The 18,769-nt window shown below is 30.6% G+C and overlaps 1 protein-coding gene across 5 annotated transcripts; it reads left to right on the top strand.

Moving 5' to 3' along the window:
* Positions 1–339: 339 nt before the first annotated feature.
* LOC136985342 (molybdopterin synthase catalytic subunit-like) lies at positions 340–18,233 on the top strand. Of its 5 annotated transcripts, none has more exons than XM_067282608.1 (3): positions 359–448; positions 5,867–6,009; positions 17,106–18,233. In XM_067282608.1, exon 3 carries the CDS (start codon positions 17,110–17,112, stop codon positions 17,539–17,541), a length of 432 nt encoding a protein of 143 aa, XP_067138709.1. In that variant the 5' UTR covers positions 359–448; positions 5,867–6,009; positions 17,106–17,109; the 3' UTR covers positions 17,542–18,233. The 5 variants fall into 5 exon arrangements, with proteins under 5 accessions (XP_067138707.1, XP_067138708.1, XP_067138709.1 ...); XM_067282609.1 differs by having other exon boundaries at positions 383–404; XM_067282606.1 differs by lacking the exon at positions 5,867–6,009 and having other exon boundaries at positions 340–448; positions 17,106–18,231.
* Positions 18,234–18,769: the final 536 nt, after the last annotated feature.

Genomic DNA, 18,769 nt, shown 5'->3' with positions numbered 1-18,769 from the left:
CGAAAACGTGAACGTCGGACCTTCAGCGCAGCCTTCCTGAAGCCTAGAAGTTTGACAATGACGTTTGGAACGTTAGTGGAATTATGCTCGAATCATGTTCCAAATACTATTGTCAAACTTCTAGGCTACAGAAAGGCGACGCTGAACGTCCGACGTTCACGTTTTCGCGTTGAAAACTTCGGTCGCAACCTTGCTAAATTTTGAAACGTTTGATTTACTAACCACATCTATAATATTAGTTATTTTTAAAACTTTTTAAAATATTATTATATGAGAATTTTACTTTTACTAATTAATTGTAAGAGTATATTGAAATTTAAAATTTTATTATTAACAAGGAATGTCTTCAGGTGGCGCTTTAACTGAGAACGAAGGGAGTTGTGTATAAATTGGCAAGTGGAAAAGTACGAATTAAACCAATTCTTGTTTTTAACTAAACTGTCATCATGTGAGTTGTGATCGAGTTTCAAATGTTATGATTTTATATGTAAAGTGTTTCTTTGTATCAATGTGCAAGTTAATGAGTAGTATAAATAAAACATTTTGAGCTACCTTATCAGATTAGGATAATATGGAGTTATAAAAACAGCTGAATATAAAGCTATATCATGCAATTTTATCATAAAACTCGAGGAATAATAAACAAACTACTCTAAGCTGTAAAGTTTAGATTTATTTGTTTTTACTTACTGGTACTTTTGATATAATTTTAAATGATGTAACATTGAATCTTTTTAGATTATAAACGATTCATATCTGTTATTGAATTCCTCACATTCTCCTTGGCCTTGTAAAATTAAACACCATTCTTAAAAGAATTCTTTGTTGTTTTTGGTAGAAAGCAGTGTAAAAAAATGCTCTATCACAAAATTACATCTGAGTGTTATATTTTTTTCTGTATTTCATTTATTGATACTCATTCAATAATTATGACTTATTAGAACTTATTTGTTTTAGGATTTCTTGTAGCTTGTGTTAGGATTTATATTATTAATAATTGATGTTTATGATCTTGTTTGTTTATATTTTCATTATGCAGTTTGTATGTGTACTAAACATTTTATATTTCAATACTGGTGTTTTCTAAAAAAATTTTAGACATGAATTTTCTCAAAATTTCCATTTTCTTCCATATTAAAAGAAAACTATATTTTTTAAACAAAAGTTGCTCAAAAAATAATTATCGTATGCATTTTTCATTCATTATGTTTTGCACATGGATTTCTGTTTATGTTAATACTTTCATTATGCTGTTTTATTCATATTTATTAATTTTTTTTATTTTGGATACATTATCTTTAATATTTTTGAATAAGAAATTTGAACAGTATTACCTTATAAAATAAATATAAAATTAAAAAGTTATAACCTTTTATTTCTGTTTATGATGGAAATGACAACCAATTTCAACATACTGAAATTATGTTACTAGAAAGATATTTTTGATGTTTACACTTTGTATTTTTTCAGATATTTTCATTAGAGTTGTCAGATTTTTATTTTATACATAAGCCACTTCACATATTCCCATGATCACTAGAATTGTTTACTGAATGGTCAGACATTTGGATTGTCAACATTACAGCTATTGGTGATATCTCCATTCTATGCAGCTTGTTAAGCTTTAGAACAGTTTAATTGCATTTAACAATAGTTGCGGCTTCTAGAAAAAAGATATGAATGTCAATAGTATGAAGTATAAACATCATTCCAAATTTAAGTTTCTAGCAAGCCGTGGTAGAAGGATACATATAAGCAAGATACGAGAATAGAGACAAGTTATGTATAAATTGTCCAGGATGTGTACCTAGGTCTGGCAAAACTTAATCTTGTAAGGCTTTTGAAACCAAAGATGACAGAAAATTAGCAATTGACTATACCATCATGGTACTATGTTGTCTAAACTAATATTTTATTGGAATTGTTGATTTTGGTTCAGTTGTATTTACTGATGGAATTTTTACAAAAGATAACTGAAGATTTTTAATAGTAATCCTGTTGCTCATATCCCTTTTTAATATGAGTTATACAGGGTGTATTTTTTTTTTAACTGATGGTACTCAGAGACATCTTTAGAGCAATCTAACAGCCAGACTGTTGCCAAATTTGGGAGAGTGACTAAGGATGACATGGGAAAGAGATTTTGCAAAGAGAAAAAAGTAGTACCCAAATTCGCTGGTAGGGGTGGATTTGGCACTGTTGTAGCAAAACAGCTAAGAATTTGCATAACATGCTGGTAACACCTCAAAATCCAAATTTACAATGACGTGGTTGACAGCAGCGCCACCTAATTTGAGCTTAAAAGACAAGGACAAAAGTCCGAAGCACATTCTGGACGTCAGCAGAGTTCAACATGCATCGTTCATTACCTCAGTGTGCGTTGCTTCTAAAACTTTATTATCTTAACCAATCGAGTGCACCAGGCACTCTTCGTGAGTTTAGAACCCATAACAACCTGCACAGAGGTCCTCTATCAATTAATGCATTGGAAGACTTGATAAAGAAATTTGAAGAGACAGGATCCTTAGCAGTTCTGCCTGGTAGAGGGCGGAAACCGGTGTCTGCACAGACAGTTAGTGATGTTGCAACTGCACTCGTTGAAGGTTCATAGGGGACCATTGCTGGTAGTAACAGTGCCCGGGGAGTGGCATGACAATTGGAAATGACGCCTTCAACAGTATGGCAAGTTCTGTGAAAAGTTCTTGAGTTCTATCCATACAAGATAAGCCACCTGCAAGAATTAAAACCAAAATGACCATGCTACACTGTTGACATTTGCTGACATTTCTTGCAAGGATGGAGGTGGACGATGCTTGGCCATGGATAATTCTCTGGGGAGATGAGGCCCATTTTTACCTAAATGGGGATGTGAACACTCAAAATTGTCACATTTGGGCATCAGAACACCCCCCCCAGGAGGTTGTGCAAATCCCATTGCATTCACCAAAACTCAGTGTTTGGTGTGGCTTTACAGCAGGTTTCATTATCGGACCATTCTTTTTTGAGAACATCACTCGAACAGGACCACAGACCTGTACTGTTACTAAGGAAAGGTATTGCGATATGCTGACTAGTTTTGTCATTCCACAACTTCAGCAATGACAATGCTTGGATGAGACATTCTTTATGCAGGATGGAGCACCACCACACATTGGTCTCACAGTGCGGAATGTGTTGCACCAGCACTTCACTGAAGAAAGGGTCATCAGTCGCTTTTTTCCACTTGCATGGCCACCTCGCTCCCGGATCTAATGCCTTGTAACTTTTTCCTGTGGTGTTACTTAAAGTCCAAGGTCTATCTTGTGGTGTCCCGAACTTGATGACCTTGAAGGACAACATTTCTCAAACTGTGATGAACATTCCTGCGGACATGTTACGTTCGGCCATAGAGAACACAGTGTTCAGGATGCAATGTGTTGTCCAGCAGGACGGTGGTCACATTGAAGGAGGGAGAAGGTTATTTGCTGATTAATTAAACTTTTGTTATTGCACTGAAACCTCTGTCTGATTATTCATTCATGTGTTTGTTAATTGCAGCTGGGTTTTATGCAAATTCTTAGCTGTTTCGCTACAACAGCGCCAAATCCACCCCTATCAGTGAATTTGAGTACTACTATTTTTTCTTTGTGAAATTTCTTTCCCATGTTGTCCTTAGTCACGCTCCCAAATTTGGCAACAGTCTGGCTGTTAGATTGCTCTACAGATGTCTCTGAGTACTGTCAGTTTAAAAAAAAAACACCCTGTATATACACTGGTGTTTAAGATTAAAGCAACAAACACAAAATTTGTATAAAACCAACACCTTGAAATGTGAGTAGTTGAAACTTACAGCAAAGTGTCACATAATGTCTTTCATATAATCCCACAAAAAGAAATCTAGTAGGATTATAAGTACTATTAGTCCCTGTGTAGATCTGCCCCTGTACATAATACCTGCATGCTGATTGGGTACCATAAGCTTTCGATACAATCTGACCATGTTAAATGCTTCGAATGACATCATGCGTGCGCACTTGTTTGCTGCAGAAAACCTCCACACAAGCAAGCTGTCAAGTTCCCGCAAACATCGCACTGATTTAAAATGGCTAGCTGCTAATGTAAAAGCAAACACAAATGATAAAAGAGTTCACACGTTAGAATAAATTATTATTGGCATATTTGTTCTCGTATAAAAAATATATTGACAGTCAAAACTTTCTCTTAAGCATGCTAAGCAAACCCAGAGAATTCACCCCCGACAATGTTCTTTTCTCTGTCTAAAAAGCATAGAATTGCATTTTAGAAAAATTGCTAGGTTAGTCTGTAGACTACCTGGCACTTGCATGCAATGGTCTAAGGACTAGACTTTAATAACCATGATATAAATGATAATCAAATGCTAGGAATATTGAACATTCTGTTAAATGTTTCATTTAAAAATTTTATATCTTCACTTACATTTAACTTATGGATTTTAACTTATATTCTATCACATTCTTTAAGCCAAATTTAAAAAAAGTCATATAGACAATGGTCTTTCTTCATTTTATTGTTAAGATGTAGGGACAAGGAATGTATAACATGCCTATCCAAACTATCACACAATTTGCCCACCATGCAACATTTCATACAGTACTTAAAGTAATAAGATAACTGCTTCACTAAATAAATTACAATATCAAATTATCAAAAATAAAAATTCAAAATAAAAAAATACTTCTGCTACTATAAATTTTTTTTTTTAATTTTATTTTTTGATTTTTTTGTGGAATATAGTGGAGTATAATTTTGCCCCATCTATGTGAGCATGCTCTTATATGTATGAAAATACAGTATAGGTTCTAACAAAAAACTGTCCTCTTTTTTAAACTTGTTTTTGATTGTTAGACAATTTTCTGTGTTGAGGGTCACTACAGATAGGTTGAAAGAACTTGAAATTACTATGATGATAAACTAGACTCCAAAAAATCAGTTTTTTGAATGAATATAGGAGTTATATTTTTGTTTCTTTTATTATATTTTGTTTTATTGTCAGTTTTTAATTTACAAAGGTGGATTAAATGAAAACTGAAAAATATAATAAAAATTTTGATTACTTAGCCAAATAGTATATAGCCAAAAGCCTTAGATTTAGTTTGGGTATATAGTGAAAAACCCCTACTGTCAATCTTCAATACAATCTACATATTCAATACATATCTTACAACAAGTCAGAAACTGGATTTCATAGGAGAAAAAGCTGTCTTATTGCTTTATGACCATTTACCACCTGTTTAACGTCACTGGCACTGAAATGTCATCCCACCAGCCATTTTTTTAAATGTCTAAAAGTATGTTAATCAAGCAAATGTAAAGAATTGGTAGTACTTCAAAATTCATATCTCAAAATAAAGTTAATGATATAGTACAGCGTTTCTCAAAGTGGGCGATAACGCCCTCTTGTGGGCAGTGAGTAAATCTAGGGGGCGCTGGAGGCAGGGTACTGAACGGTGACCAAAGGCAAAAGTTGGGGTCACTGACAGCCGTTCCTTTTCCTCTGTTAAATGGATAAGAGGAAACATTGCATTTAATGGTTTCCAGATGTTGAGAACAATGTACAGTAAGGGCACAAAGTGTGAGATTCTCACACGAGAAAATGAGTTAGGGGGCATTGGGTATAACTTTACGGACAAAGGGGGCGGTGGATCGAAAAAGTTTGAGAATCACTGATATAGTATATCATGTGAAGTCTTCCATTGTCAAACTGTAGTGTTATACCAATGGATAAACAATGTTTTGTTCAAATTTTTGGTTTCAGGTAATGTAGCAACTCATCATTAGTATCAACTGTTTCTCTCCTGTTCATTGTTGTTTTTGGACCTTTATAAAATACCTTGCATCATTTCAGTTCTGATGAAGTTAAACAGGCAGTGCATAAATGGCTCCACAAGATCTTTTTTTCTGTGGAATTGAGAAGTTAATGACTCGTTGAAGGACCTGCTGAACATCAGGAAGTTACATTGAAGAATGATAGTAGTGATTTTTGGCTATGTAAGCAATCAAAGTTTTATTATATTTTTTCAGTTTTTATTTGACCCACCATTGTAGTTTTTATTTCTGAAATATAATTTTAGGGTTAATGTTACCTATGGTAGCGAACATGGAGGCTCATCTCTGAAACAGTGGGGACTCACGTTCTAACCTAACCTAACCTATTCTAATAAATTACCATAATTATTGCCAACCAAATTATTAGAATAGGTTAGGTTAGGTTAGGTTAGAATGTGTGTCCCCACTGTTTCAGAGATGAGCCTCCACGTTCGCTACCATAGGTAACATTAACCAATTTTAGCAAGTATCATATTCTTTCTGTATATTTTGGCAAGAATTTCTAAAACAGTTTAATATCTGTATCATAATTTAATTAATAATTATAAAGTAACACATACATTTAGAAGTACTGAAAGCTTATCTAATTATTTTGATTAATACTTATAATAAAGATGGCAGGATTTTTTGCAAAGCTAAATAATTTCCCAAGTAAATGTTTTGAATGTAAGTTGAAATTTATAATAAGTCTGTTCAAGAAAATCTTCAACATAAGATACATTTTATCAGTAATAAGTTTACTTTCAGAATATTGTTACTGATATACAATACTTCTGAATTTCATTATACAGCAAAAAGTGATCTGAATTTATTAATTTAAAATTAGAATTGTAAATTTAGGAAATTTTTAGCTTTCTCAAATTCAATTTTAATCAAATTTATTTCTTTAACATTTTTAACTCACAAATAAATAATACAAAAATGAGTATTTAATCATATTTTCCAGAATACCTAAATATCTCAAAGTGATAAAGAAGAGAAGTTTGAAAAAATTTTCATATAGGACTGTATATCGTGATGAGAGACCCAATATTATTTGATCCTCCCAAAAAATATAATCTTTCTATAGCAATATTTTACTTTGAAATAAATACAGTGCACAGAAGTATAAATATATATTGCAAATTTTAATAATAAGAATAATAATTTTTGAATATCTTAAGAGTTGATCTGGAACCAACAGATCCTTGCACTCTACTCACTGACATATATATACATATACATATACACACATTGCTCTTTTACTAAAGATATTAATACCAGTATGCATGTATGTGTTGTTCTGCAACTATAGTTAAACTTAAACTCTGTAAACTTCCCAAAATTGGAAGTTGAATTTTAGTTTTTTGGTTTTTTATTTTTCTGTAGAAAAATTTTTGAAAAGGTAAAGAATTTTGTCTAGTTTCAGAACATAAAAATAAAATTTAATTTAATTCTAAATTTTTTTTTTAATTTAACATTTATTAGCATGCATGAGAAACTATGTCAACTTTGTAACAAGAAAAGATTCTAAAATTTAATCAACTCTGGAATTGCTGACATGTTTCATACTTTCAGTTAAAAAAAATTTATAAGTCAGATTCATTATTTAAGAAAAAATGTTCAGTCTTGAATGTAGCTAATTATTTAGAAATAGTTTTTCATTCCTTTATTTAAATTCCTAATCTTAGTACTTAAAACTTAATTTAAAAGTTTTGCTTACTTTTCTATAAAGTAAACTGCCGTAGCATTTAAAACAATTATGCATGATTTAGTTTTTTTCACCTATAATACTATTCACTTTAATTATTTGCATAATTAAATTTTATAAACTTAATGGACTGCTGAAACTTCAATTTATTACAGAGTATAGTACCTATCAGCAATAAAGACAGAATTGTAACATATTATTAATAATATGTTTAATAGTGTAAAATTAATGTCATAAATAAATATTAGACTAAAAGTGTATAATAATTACAAATAAAAGGAATTAAGGGGAATGGAAAACCTGAAATGGGATCCTGAACAGCTGTATTATATTTATTACTTAGTTTATATTTATTTTATTATAATATAATTTATATTTGCATATCAATGCTGATCAATATGTTTAATTTTAGTCAATTCTGTATCACACTGTCAACACTGTAATATGATTAAACATCAAAACTTACAGAGGCAACTTTGTGTTGACATTTTACAGCAGTGTTTTTCAACCTTTTTTATCTCACAGCGCACTCGAACCTATAATTAAATTTCCGTGGCACAAATTTCCTCGGAATAAATCACATGATTTAAAGTTGTGTTTGTAGACATTCTATCATTATATTACTTGCCACTTAATTTAATTCTTTTTGTCTATATTTTTTATGAATTAAATAAAACAGTATTGTTTTTCCTTAAAATAGCAGAAACTTACAATAGTTATTTAAATTAATAATTTTCATTTACATAAGAAAAGCAATTAACATTAAGTCTTAATTTGCATTTAAAAGTGGCATGATAATTTTCTTTAAAAACCTATTTTTAAGTTAAAATAATTTGAACTAAATATGGGCAATTATGGATACATTTTTGATTAAAAGAAAATTTCATTTTAAATGAAATTTTCTTTTAATCAAAGTGCACCCAGTGTTAACCCAGTGCACATATAATTTTGTTTATGAATATATATTTTCTACTACATTATGTATATGTTTATTTGTTATAACAATGAAAACCTTGTATAATCAATTTAAAGAGGTTTTAATTTTGACAAGTATACTTATTGTTCTTTGGACTTTGAAAAATAATTTAATAACCTTCAAAAATTTTCACAGCACACCTACGATCCTCTCGTGGCACACTGGTGTGCCACAGTTGAAAATCACTGTTTTACACCATTGAGTCCAACATAGTCATTAGGTTTACAAAACAAAATGATTAATTAGTGCATTAATAATGCATAAAACTTTTTGAAATATTGTAATATCTGTAGAATTAAGTTATTAAAATTTTTCAGTATTAACAGCTATTAAAGCTGTTAATGCTGTTATTATGGTGTTGACCAGAAATTAAGTTGTAAGTCTACCTAAATATTAAATAGATATACTTATGATTGGTAAAATGTGGTTAACTCATTTATTTCCAATCACATTAAGTAGCTAAATTGGGTGCAATACACAAAATGTGTGACATTTCAAATATTCACTTCATAAAATAGACATTTAGATGAAAAGTTATGGAGTTGACACTGATTTTAGTTATGTTTGGTCTAATTTTCCCCTGGAAAAAATATTGTAATAAAAATTAAAACAAAAATTATTTGTATTTCATTGCATTTAAACTAAGAAACATTTCAATTTTAATATAAAAAAAAAACAGGAAACATTGTGTATTTTCAATAATCTTTGTGACTAGCATGTGAGAACAATCATTTTTATGTATTTTCCCAACTTAAAGTGATGATTATATTAAAACTATCATAATGAAGTAACTTTATATTATATTAACAAAAAATATCTAAGATTAAATTCATTGAAACATTATACAATTAAAATATTAGTGAGGATAGCATATAATGCAGAAAAACTAAAATATGCCTGTAGTTGAAGGAGGAGCCATATGATGACTGAATGTGACTGGACATACAGAATTGTTTTTACTGAGCAAATACTGGCAATCAATACTTTTTATGCTATCTGCCAGTATGGCATACCAACACATTCCAGCTGAAAAATAACTCTTTAAAACAATTGAACCTGTCTATCTTAAATCTCGTGGGAAACAAGAAAAAAATTCAAGACAGATGTTTATACATAAGAAACAGTAATAGATTTGATTAGAGCTATGCTATTTTATTAATACAATAGCCAGTACAGTACATACATCTGTATTAGGAAGAAATAAAACATTTTTGACATACCTTAACAGAAACAGTTTTCAATAGTTTCTGATGCCTGATTTTCTTCAACCAACAAGATGCATGCCAAACTCTTAGCTTTAGAACCAGTGGCCAAATAGATAAAACCACTGAACGCTGTTAGAACACTGATCATGGGTTCATGCCTTGGCAATGGGCTGGCCATTAATTGCAACTATTACTGTATTGCAAAAGTTGTTTCTCAACTACAATTTATCCTATTAAAATCTAGTCATTGAGCTTTGAATTTGTAATTGACACTTCGGACCATAATTTGAGATATAGATGGTTTGATATAAGCATGGAAAATATATTGAATTTAGGCTGAAAAGCAGGGGAAAAATTAAATTTCAAGATAAACATGTTTGAGCTAGGTTCAGTTGTGTGTGTGTGTGTGTATATACATACTGTATATAGTAGAAACCTGATTATCCAAAATAAAGGGATGACCTTAATTTGGATAAACAGATTTTTAGTGCAAAGAAATAATAACACGTATAGCCCAAAACACATTTACTGTAATTATAGTACTGTATCGAGAGTAGTCTAAATATCTTAGTTTTTACTTTATTTTGATAACTTTTTCCTGTGATGTCCCTCCACTACTTTTTTATTAACAGCATATCACTGGTGAAGCTGCCTCACTTTCTTCAATGAAATGTAAAACAATCTGCAAGACTAAAACCTGAATACAGTAATAAAAAATACTGTATTCAATTGTAAAAGATGGAGAGCTTTTCTCTAAAAATTTGAACCTATCATCAGCAGATACCTGATTCTAATCTGGAATTTGCACTGTGCAGAATTAAATATAGCAATAGAATTTTAAAAAATAGACTGTTTTGGTTAACCTGGATTAAGTGAAGTTTGGATATACACTGAAGCAACAAAAAAAAAAAACTGAGGCACCTATCTAATGTCTGGTAGGTCCATGTTGGAACATAGAACATTAGAAATATGACAGGGAATGGACTCCATGGCTTTCTGAGGAAATCTCTTGAGAAAGAACACCATCCCTCCTGAAAAGCAGTCTGCAATTTTTATAATATGCATCTCTGCTTTGAATGGAATAGTGTATGGTATCACAGATATGCTTGATAATGTTCATATCTCATGAACAAGGAGGCCAATTAATGACTGCAAATTCGGATGTTCTTCAAACCTTAATTTGGTGGCTGAAGATCTATATGTGCTGGTGCATTATCTTGTTGAAAGATGCCATACCCATCAGAATGAACACATGACATAAATGGGTGTAACACATCTGAAAGGATATTAACACACTGTTCATTAGTCAGAGACCTTTGTAACTGCTTAAGGGATCCTAACTTGTGCCAACTGAACACACCCATATTATTATTGAGCCAACACTAGCCTGTACTGTTTCTTTCTGACATGTTGGATTCATTGATCCATTGATGGCATTTTCTCCATATTTCCAAATCAGTTGGAAACATGATTTGTCAGATCAGACTACTTATTTCTAGTCTTTCAGTAGCAGTGGTCCTGAACCCAGATGAGGCACAGAGTTGCTTACCTCATGACACAGAGCTAATCTGTGTCATGAGTAAGGTTTGGATTTTTGGGTGCACTTTAGAATGGATTGGGTGCTCATTTGGGTGCCTTTTTTCTCTGTTTTGGGTGCCAGTTTGGGTGCTTTTAAATGCTGTATTATTAAGACAAAAACCAACCAGATGTACTATATTTACAAACTACATAATTGTTTATTGCAATTTAGACATAAAGATGAGCATTGTAATTTACAACAGTAATCATTTCAATGTTCTTAAAAATGAAGTTTTCTCGTTTGGAGGATAGAATGTCTTTATATAAGGAAAAAGATTTTTTTATGTCGACCGAGTCTAAGGGGACATGTTTCAGTTTTACTCAGAATTCTAGTTCAGTGCAATCCAGAATATTTTTCAAATTGGGATTTTTTGATAAACTAGATTTGAGTTTGTCCAGGGCAAAACCGTCCAGTACATCAAGCACCTGACTTACAACATTCCACTGATCCTGCATTTCAGTTCCACGTCTTTCCAGCTCATTGATTTTATCCACCAATAACTTGTACGAATGCACAGAGTAGAGCTCTGTGGTCACTACTGGATCAGTGACCAGTTTCTCGACACTGTTGACGGCCGCAGAATCACCAGGAGGAAGTTCGTTGATAAATGCATTAATTTTCTTGAAGATCTCACAGTAGAACACCACACTGTTTATCCAAGACCCCCAACGGATGACCAGATATTACAATTCATTTAGTTCGTATTTTCAAGTTGGTACATTTTGAACAACATTGGTTGTACTGTACATAGCACCTGGTCAGTGGTGCAACAAGAATGTTCAGCATGTACCATTTTGTGGAATCTGTTGTTTCTTCCAGTATAAACACTACAGGATTGTCTCCAACAACGTCCAGGTACCCCTATAAATATATGCTCGAAATTTCTCCTTTGTTGTTTGCCTTCTCTATGCTTTTCCAAACTTGTGTGTTGCCTGATTTTTGTTTCTTGGTGTTTCACATCAACCGAAATCACATAATTGCAAATGGAACAGCAAAGAACTTTTCCATCTGTGCATCTGCCTTCATCTTTAAACTTATTTGCTAAAATGTTCAGTTTAGATGTGGACAGTTTTGCCATTTTCTAATGTCGCCGACACCGAACAAAGGGAATTGCAACTGTTGTGCTCACAATTCAAGGTAAGGTGACCTCAATACAGAATTTTCTAGATTGTTTTTTTCTTAGAGAAGAAAACACATGTTGCAGATTTTCAGTGAATCTGTTTACATTCTTAAAACAACCCTAAGGCTTAGTTGTTTAGTCCAGAAAATTCCACTTTAACCCTTTTTCTCTCAACAAAAGAAGAGAGTAAGCTAATTATCGTATTTTTTTCCTCAGCAGTCTGGTTTAACGAATTTGTTTTTCCCCTCAAGTGAATGAATAATAATCACCAAAAAAAGAGATAATTGTCAACATATTCTTTGAAAATGTAAAAATGAGGGAATCTGGTTGCAAAATATGTAGTTTGGGAGCCAGTCACTGTTTTGGGGGCAGGCTTGTGATTTGGATGCATTTGGGTGCTAAACAATTTGGAAATGAGTGGGCCTACTGCACTAAAACCAACTTAGTTTGTCTTTTTACACTCTGCCCCTTCAAAAATCGAGTGGGTGCGGTACCAAAAAATCCAGACCTTAGTCATGAGGTAAGCAATGGCACTCAGGTAGGGTGTTAACTATTAAAGCCCATATCATGCAGGAACATTGTACAGTCCTGATGTTAACAGAGACTCCAGCATTAAGCTACAATGTTATTTGTGCCAGTGTTGCTTGCTTATCACTTGAAATGATTCTCAACAGAATTCAGGTCATGATCATTGAGACTCTTTTGATGGTCACATTGTTTCCATAAGTTTGATATTTTATTGGAATTCTTGTATTCAAGATACAACCTTGAAATGGTTGAACATGAAAATCCAAACTTTTTTTGTATCTCCAAAATGCTATGACCATTTCATGAGCACTTGCTTTCATATCACATTGAAATTTGCTTAAATCATGATAACTTCTGTAACAATGATTCCTAATCTTCGAATATTTTTGTTTAGTCTGTTCAGTATTTCGGTTTAATGACAAATATAAATATTTAATGTTTAAGTCCTTTTCTTACTTCTTCAGACACATATCCATGAGCATATTTTATCATATTATAGTTTAATTTCTAGATCAATGAATGCATAGTAAATTATTTAAAATAACATACATTAAATTATATACAAAGATATGCTCAATAGGTGCACACTTAAAATTGAGATGAATTTTAAATATTATGTTAATGTAAGTGAATAATTCACCAAAACAAATAAATAACATTATTTTTAACCATAAAAACGAACAACCGCACGTCGGAGTTTACTAAAGTAAACATACCTGTTGCATCAGTTAAAGGTTTCTGAGGTACGTTTTCTTTATTTTTAACCATTTATTTAAATAAATATCAGAATAATAAAAGGATATTGTTACACTATTATGCATATTAACTTCTCAAATAGGTAATAAATTATCTTTTAGTACTTTTTGATCACTTAGATGTCTGTCTATCTGTTAAAATCACTAAATTTGATAAACCATTAAATCCAAAGCAGTCCCACACCATAACAAAACCACCACACAGTTGCCTGCTGAAAAACATTCTTCTTTCCTAATATCATGCCAGTAATTAGACCATACAAATTAAATTTCTTTTCATCACTGAAAATGACTGAGAGCCATTGGTCATTCCACAGCATGTGATCTCTAACCCACTGCAGTTTTGTTATTGATGGTTTTTTCATCAAGTCATCAAATTTCATATGTGGAGCTGCTGAAATTTTTCAACGAACAGTGCTTTTTAACATTTTTAATCCACTTTCATACAAAATTTGACAAACTGATTTATCTTATTGTGATGCAAGATGCACAATTCAATTATCATCCCTTTGAGATATGATTTTGGACCTTCCTGATTGATGTTTAGAAGGTATTGGTGATGATTTTTCCAAAATTTTATAAATTCCAGAAGTAGATCTGTACATTAAAACAACAATTTCCTTGACACTACAGCCTTCTGCTTTTAATTTCCACATTCATGCAATTTCTTCCATAGTAAACTCTCTTCCATGTGAAATTTTGAAAGGTTTTGGTTCAGTATTTAAATTACTACTTGACAACAAAGTAAAAGTGTTATGTGATGTTATTTCTTTTTATAATTTTAAGTTTCTTTTGCTTCAAATTTTGCAATTCTGTTTTATTATCTATACTTTTGGGACAGCCAAAAATATATTTTTGTTGTTAAACTATTAATATAATAATCTTTTAATTTTAAAATTATGAAAAATCAGTGTAAAATAATTTGCATATACAAATGAAATCATTTACATTTCTCTTAAATTCTTAACAATTTTGAAAAGCATTAAAATGTTGATTATATATATTTTTGGGACACACTGTAGCTTTAGCCAAGGACAATACATTGTTTGAAAAGTCATAATCATATGTTTTTAATGCACTGCAGATGTTTGATGTGGCTTTCCTTTGTCATTCTGCAAATGTCAAGGTAATAATCCATCTCAGACCAACCTGGTGTAATGTTAGTATCAGTTGTGTTTATGGCTGAAGTAATTTTTTTGTGTAATTTTGATAAGTCTAATAGCAATGGTGGCACAAAGACACTAACAGTCCACAAGAAGTCACATAGGGTTAAATCCTAGTAACTTTGGAGGCCAGTGCAGGAGATGAAAGTGAGCTGATGCACAGTTCCAATCCAATGATGGAATAGGTGTTTCTTCAGATTTCTTCTGCACATTAAAATGGTAATGGAGCAGGGCTCAATCATGTTGGAAAGTCAAGTCACTTAATTGCTTTTTGAAATATCTTTGCAAACTTAAGGGCTCAGAAACATTTTCAGATTCTGATCCTACCTATCAGACATTTGAAAATATGTTTAAGTGCAATTTTGAGAAATTTGTATCCATAAGTTTTCAAAGTTAACAGTGTGTTCTTGGCTATACTCCTAACTGCTGCTCTATCCTCTACAAATAAAATCAGATCTGAAGTTGTGAATATTAATTTTTATTTTATCAGTAATTAGGAATGGATAAATTTCACTACATAATAACTTTTAACAAATATTTTCATTTATCTGTGAACATTTCATGAACTGAAACTTGTACAGTTATGTTTTTAGTAGAATGATATTTTTACAAAATGACACATTGGAACATGACAACTTTTCAAGGATTTTTATTTTTTAGCAGAATCAGATGAATAAATTAGTCATGCTCAAATAACCTACGTTTGAGTCAGATCAAGCCCATAGAAATATTTACAGATGGTCTGGTTTGGGTGTATTGGTCTGTTGCTCATCACTTAGTTATTTCATTGTAGGCTTGGTTGAACTCATAATAACTATGAAATAAAAATTTTCTTTATGATCATAAAATGGTAAAAGTGTAAAATAATCCTGTAATGATTCATGTTGATTGAAGATTTTATGCACTTATTATTTTATTTTATATTATCAATGTAGCATTGTTGCAATTATGCATTTCTAAAAATTTAAAACATTTCAAAGTTGGAACAATTCCTCAAATTCGAAACTCATTTAATCCATTACAGTTTAGTTCAAAAATGATTTATGGTAGTTTTCCTCAATAGTTAAAATCTAATTTGTGAAACAGTTCTTTGATATCCAAGATAGATTTTTACCTTTCATTTTACACACACATTTCAAGATTGTTCCAGATAAACCAGAATGTTAGGTCACTTGATTTAGCAGTATTATTAATTAATAGCTAGTCTTAATTAATTAATTTTTTTATTTATAAAGGCAGGAGTACAGCAGTTTGCTTTTTTCAGCTCCTCCAATCAATGAATTGATATAATCTCTCAATTTTTATTTTTATCAGCTACATTATTTACTAAACTTTAAGTTATTTGGTAATATTTTATTATTTTAAAGTTCCTCTTACAAAAAAGTATTTTAATTAAAGTTTGAGAGGTGGGTTGTTAAAACTTTTCAAATAAAAACAAAAATTGTTAAAAAGTATTAAAAATTTTACATAATTTTTTTTATCAAATAAATTTAGGAAGATAGCAATTAAAAATTATGTAGGAGGACCCTTGCTTATATATAATATTGATGGGATCAATGGAAAAAGAATTGTTCTTAAAAGGGGTCAGTCAATACATGAAAAGGTTAGGAATTCCTGCATTAAATATAATTCTTATTCTGCATCATTTAAAACTTTTTCCACCAAAATCTAATGTGAATTTGATTCAATCTTCAGGATTTTTAAAAAATTGAGTTTGGAATGAAATGATTTCCATTAAATGGCAAAATCTAATTTTAATGACATTCATACTTTTATGAAAAGTGATGCGTGATGAAAGTATTATATAATAATATGAAAGAGAAACATTGCAATAGTTTGGTTTTAAATTTAAAAAAGATTTTTTTTATCAATTAGATAAACTAAATTGTTTTCATTATTATAATTTTATCATAAGTGTAGTTCATCACATATTTGACTGAAAATAAAGTTAAAATTGTCTTAATTATATTTTCTTTTATTCAGTTTCTCAGTTGTAATTTAACTAATAAGACAGATGACATAAACAAAGATACTGGAATTAAATTTATAAGTAATTTACTTTTCATGATCAGTTTCTTTACAAGTATAGAAGTATAATTGAGACAGAATTTGAAATGAGATAGAATGTATTTCTTTTTTTCACTTTATTTCAAATTACATATTTTTTTAATGTATGAATTAGAATGGATCTTTTTTCTTTAAACAAATTTAATAATTTAGTTATTTCATTTCTTTGTTTTAGTTTCATGGATTGTATAAAGATAACATTTGAGAAATTGGAAGTTGAAACAATTGTAAATGAAGTTATTTCTCCAACATGTGGAGGGGTATCTGTTTTCATAGGAACAACACGAGATAATGAAGAAGGTAAAAAAGTTTTGGAACTGCAATATGAAGCATATGATGCAATGGCATTAAAAGAAATGAGAAAAATAAGTAACGAAATGAGGCAAAAATGGCCAGTTAAAAATATTGCAATTGTTCATCGGAAGGGTACGGTACCAGTTGGTGAAGCCAGTGTTGTTGTTGCCGCATGTTCTGAACACAGAAAGGAAGCGCAAGAAGCAGTTATGTGGTGCATGGATGCTTTGAAAGAAAAGGTACCAATATGGAAAAAGGAAATATATGAAGATGGTTGTACTTGGAAAGAAAATAAAGAATGCCCATGGACTAAATGAATTATTTACATATTTTTCTGTTTATTGTTCTTCAATCTTATAAGTAATTTGTTATGGTAAGATATATTTAAAGTGTTCATGCAGAATTGTAAGTCATTTTAAATAGATGTTAAACTGATATTTAAGTTTTCAAAATGTGAAAGTCATATAAAATACTACTATTTCCAAACTAATTATTTATAAATTTTAATAATAATTTAAAATTGTATCTCAGGTTACATGTGTGCCAATTAAAACATACATATTTTTTATTTTTCATATTGCATACTCAATGCAATATATGAAAGGTCAGCACAAAAAGCATTTTTGTAATGCTGTAATGGAGTCTTTCAAATATTTAAGAAATAATTTTGCATTTAGAAATAACATTACCAAGTTTGATTTGCACAAAAATTAATGTAAGGAAAGTTATTGTAATATTTTAAATGTTATCTAAATTTTCTTCTTATTTATTAAAATTGTTATTAGTCTAATTAGATTGTAATTTGTTATAATTAACTTATACATCAAAATTATATAAAAATCAAAATGAATTTGAAATTTTCATTTTCATGTGAATGAATTAATTTTTTAGTAAAATTATAAAACGTGTTGTTGATTGATACAATAAATTTGTTTTATTCTATTATAAAAAACCGAGTTAATTTTAATGCTTTAAATTTATTTCTAATTAAACTTAATACTTAAGTACAAAATTACAGATACAGTATACAAAAAAAAACTAGGAGAAAAGTCCTATGTTGCATGGGCAAAAAATAAGAACAATAAACATTAAGATTAGATTATTTCGTACTTCTAATTATTACCTTATACTCTTATTATACCTTATATTTTATTACAGTATTTGATTTATATAATTATAAAGGTTATCTTACATAAGGGTTTATCACCCTCATAGGGTGTGGTATTTTTCCCCCTTTTCTAAATTCTTAATTCTAAATAGCTTTTCCCCCTTTTGCTGGAAATGACTATCATTGAATTGCTCACTGCTGCCTTCTTTTCCTTGGCAACTCTGAGTAACTCAGAAATTAAGGTTAGGTCTGGTTAAATATAACACGCAAACTGCAACTTTTCTATCCATCTATCTTTCTTCTTTAAATAAACGAAAATGGTAAGTAAATAGCAGAACACTAAACACGACACTCAGAATAAAATATTGAAACACAACACAAAACACGTAAACTTATGAGCCCTCACAAGGGACTAGTTTTTCTGTGAGCCCTCCATG

Source organism: Centruroides vittatus, unplaced genomic scaffold (genome assembly GCF_030686945.1).
Source record: "Centruroides vittatus isolate TY-2023 unplaced genomic scaffold, ASM3068694v2 contig_958, whole genome shotgun sequence".
NCBI classification, from domain to species: Eukaryota; Metazoa; Arthropoda; class Arachnida; order Scorpiones; family Buthidae; genus Centruroides; species Centruroides vittatus.
The sequence above is the reverse complement of the archived record's forward strand: the minus strand, read 5'-3'. Positions and strand labels throughout refer to the sequence as shown.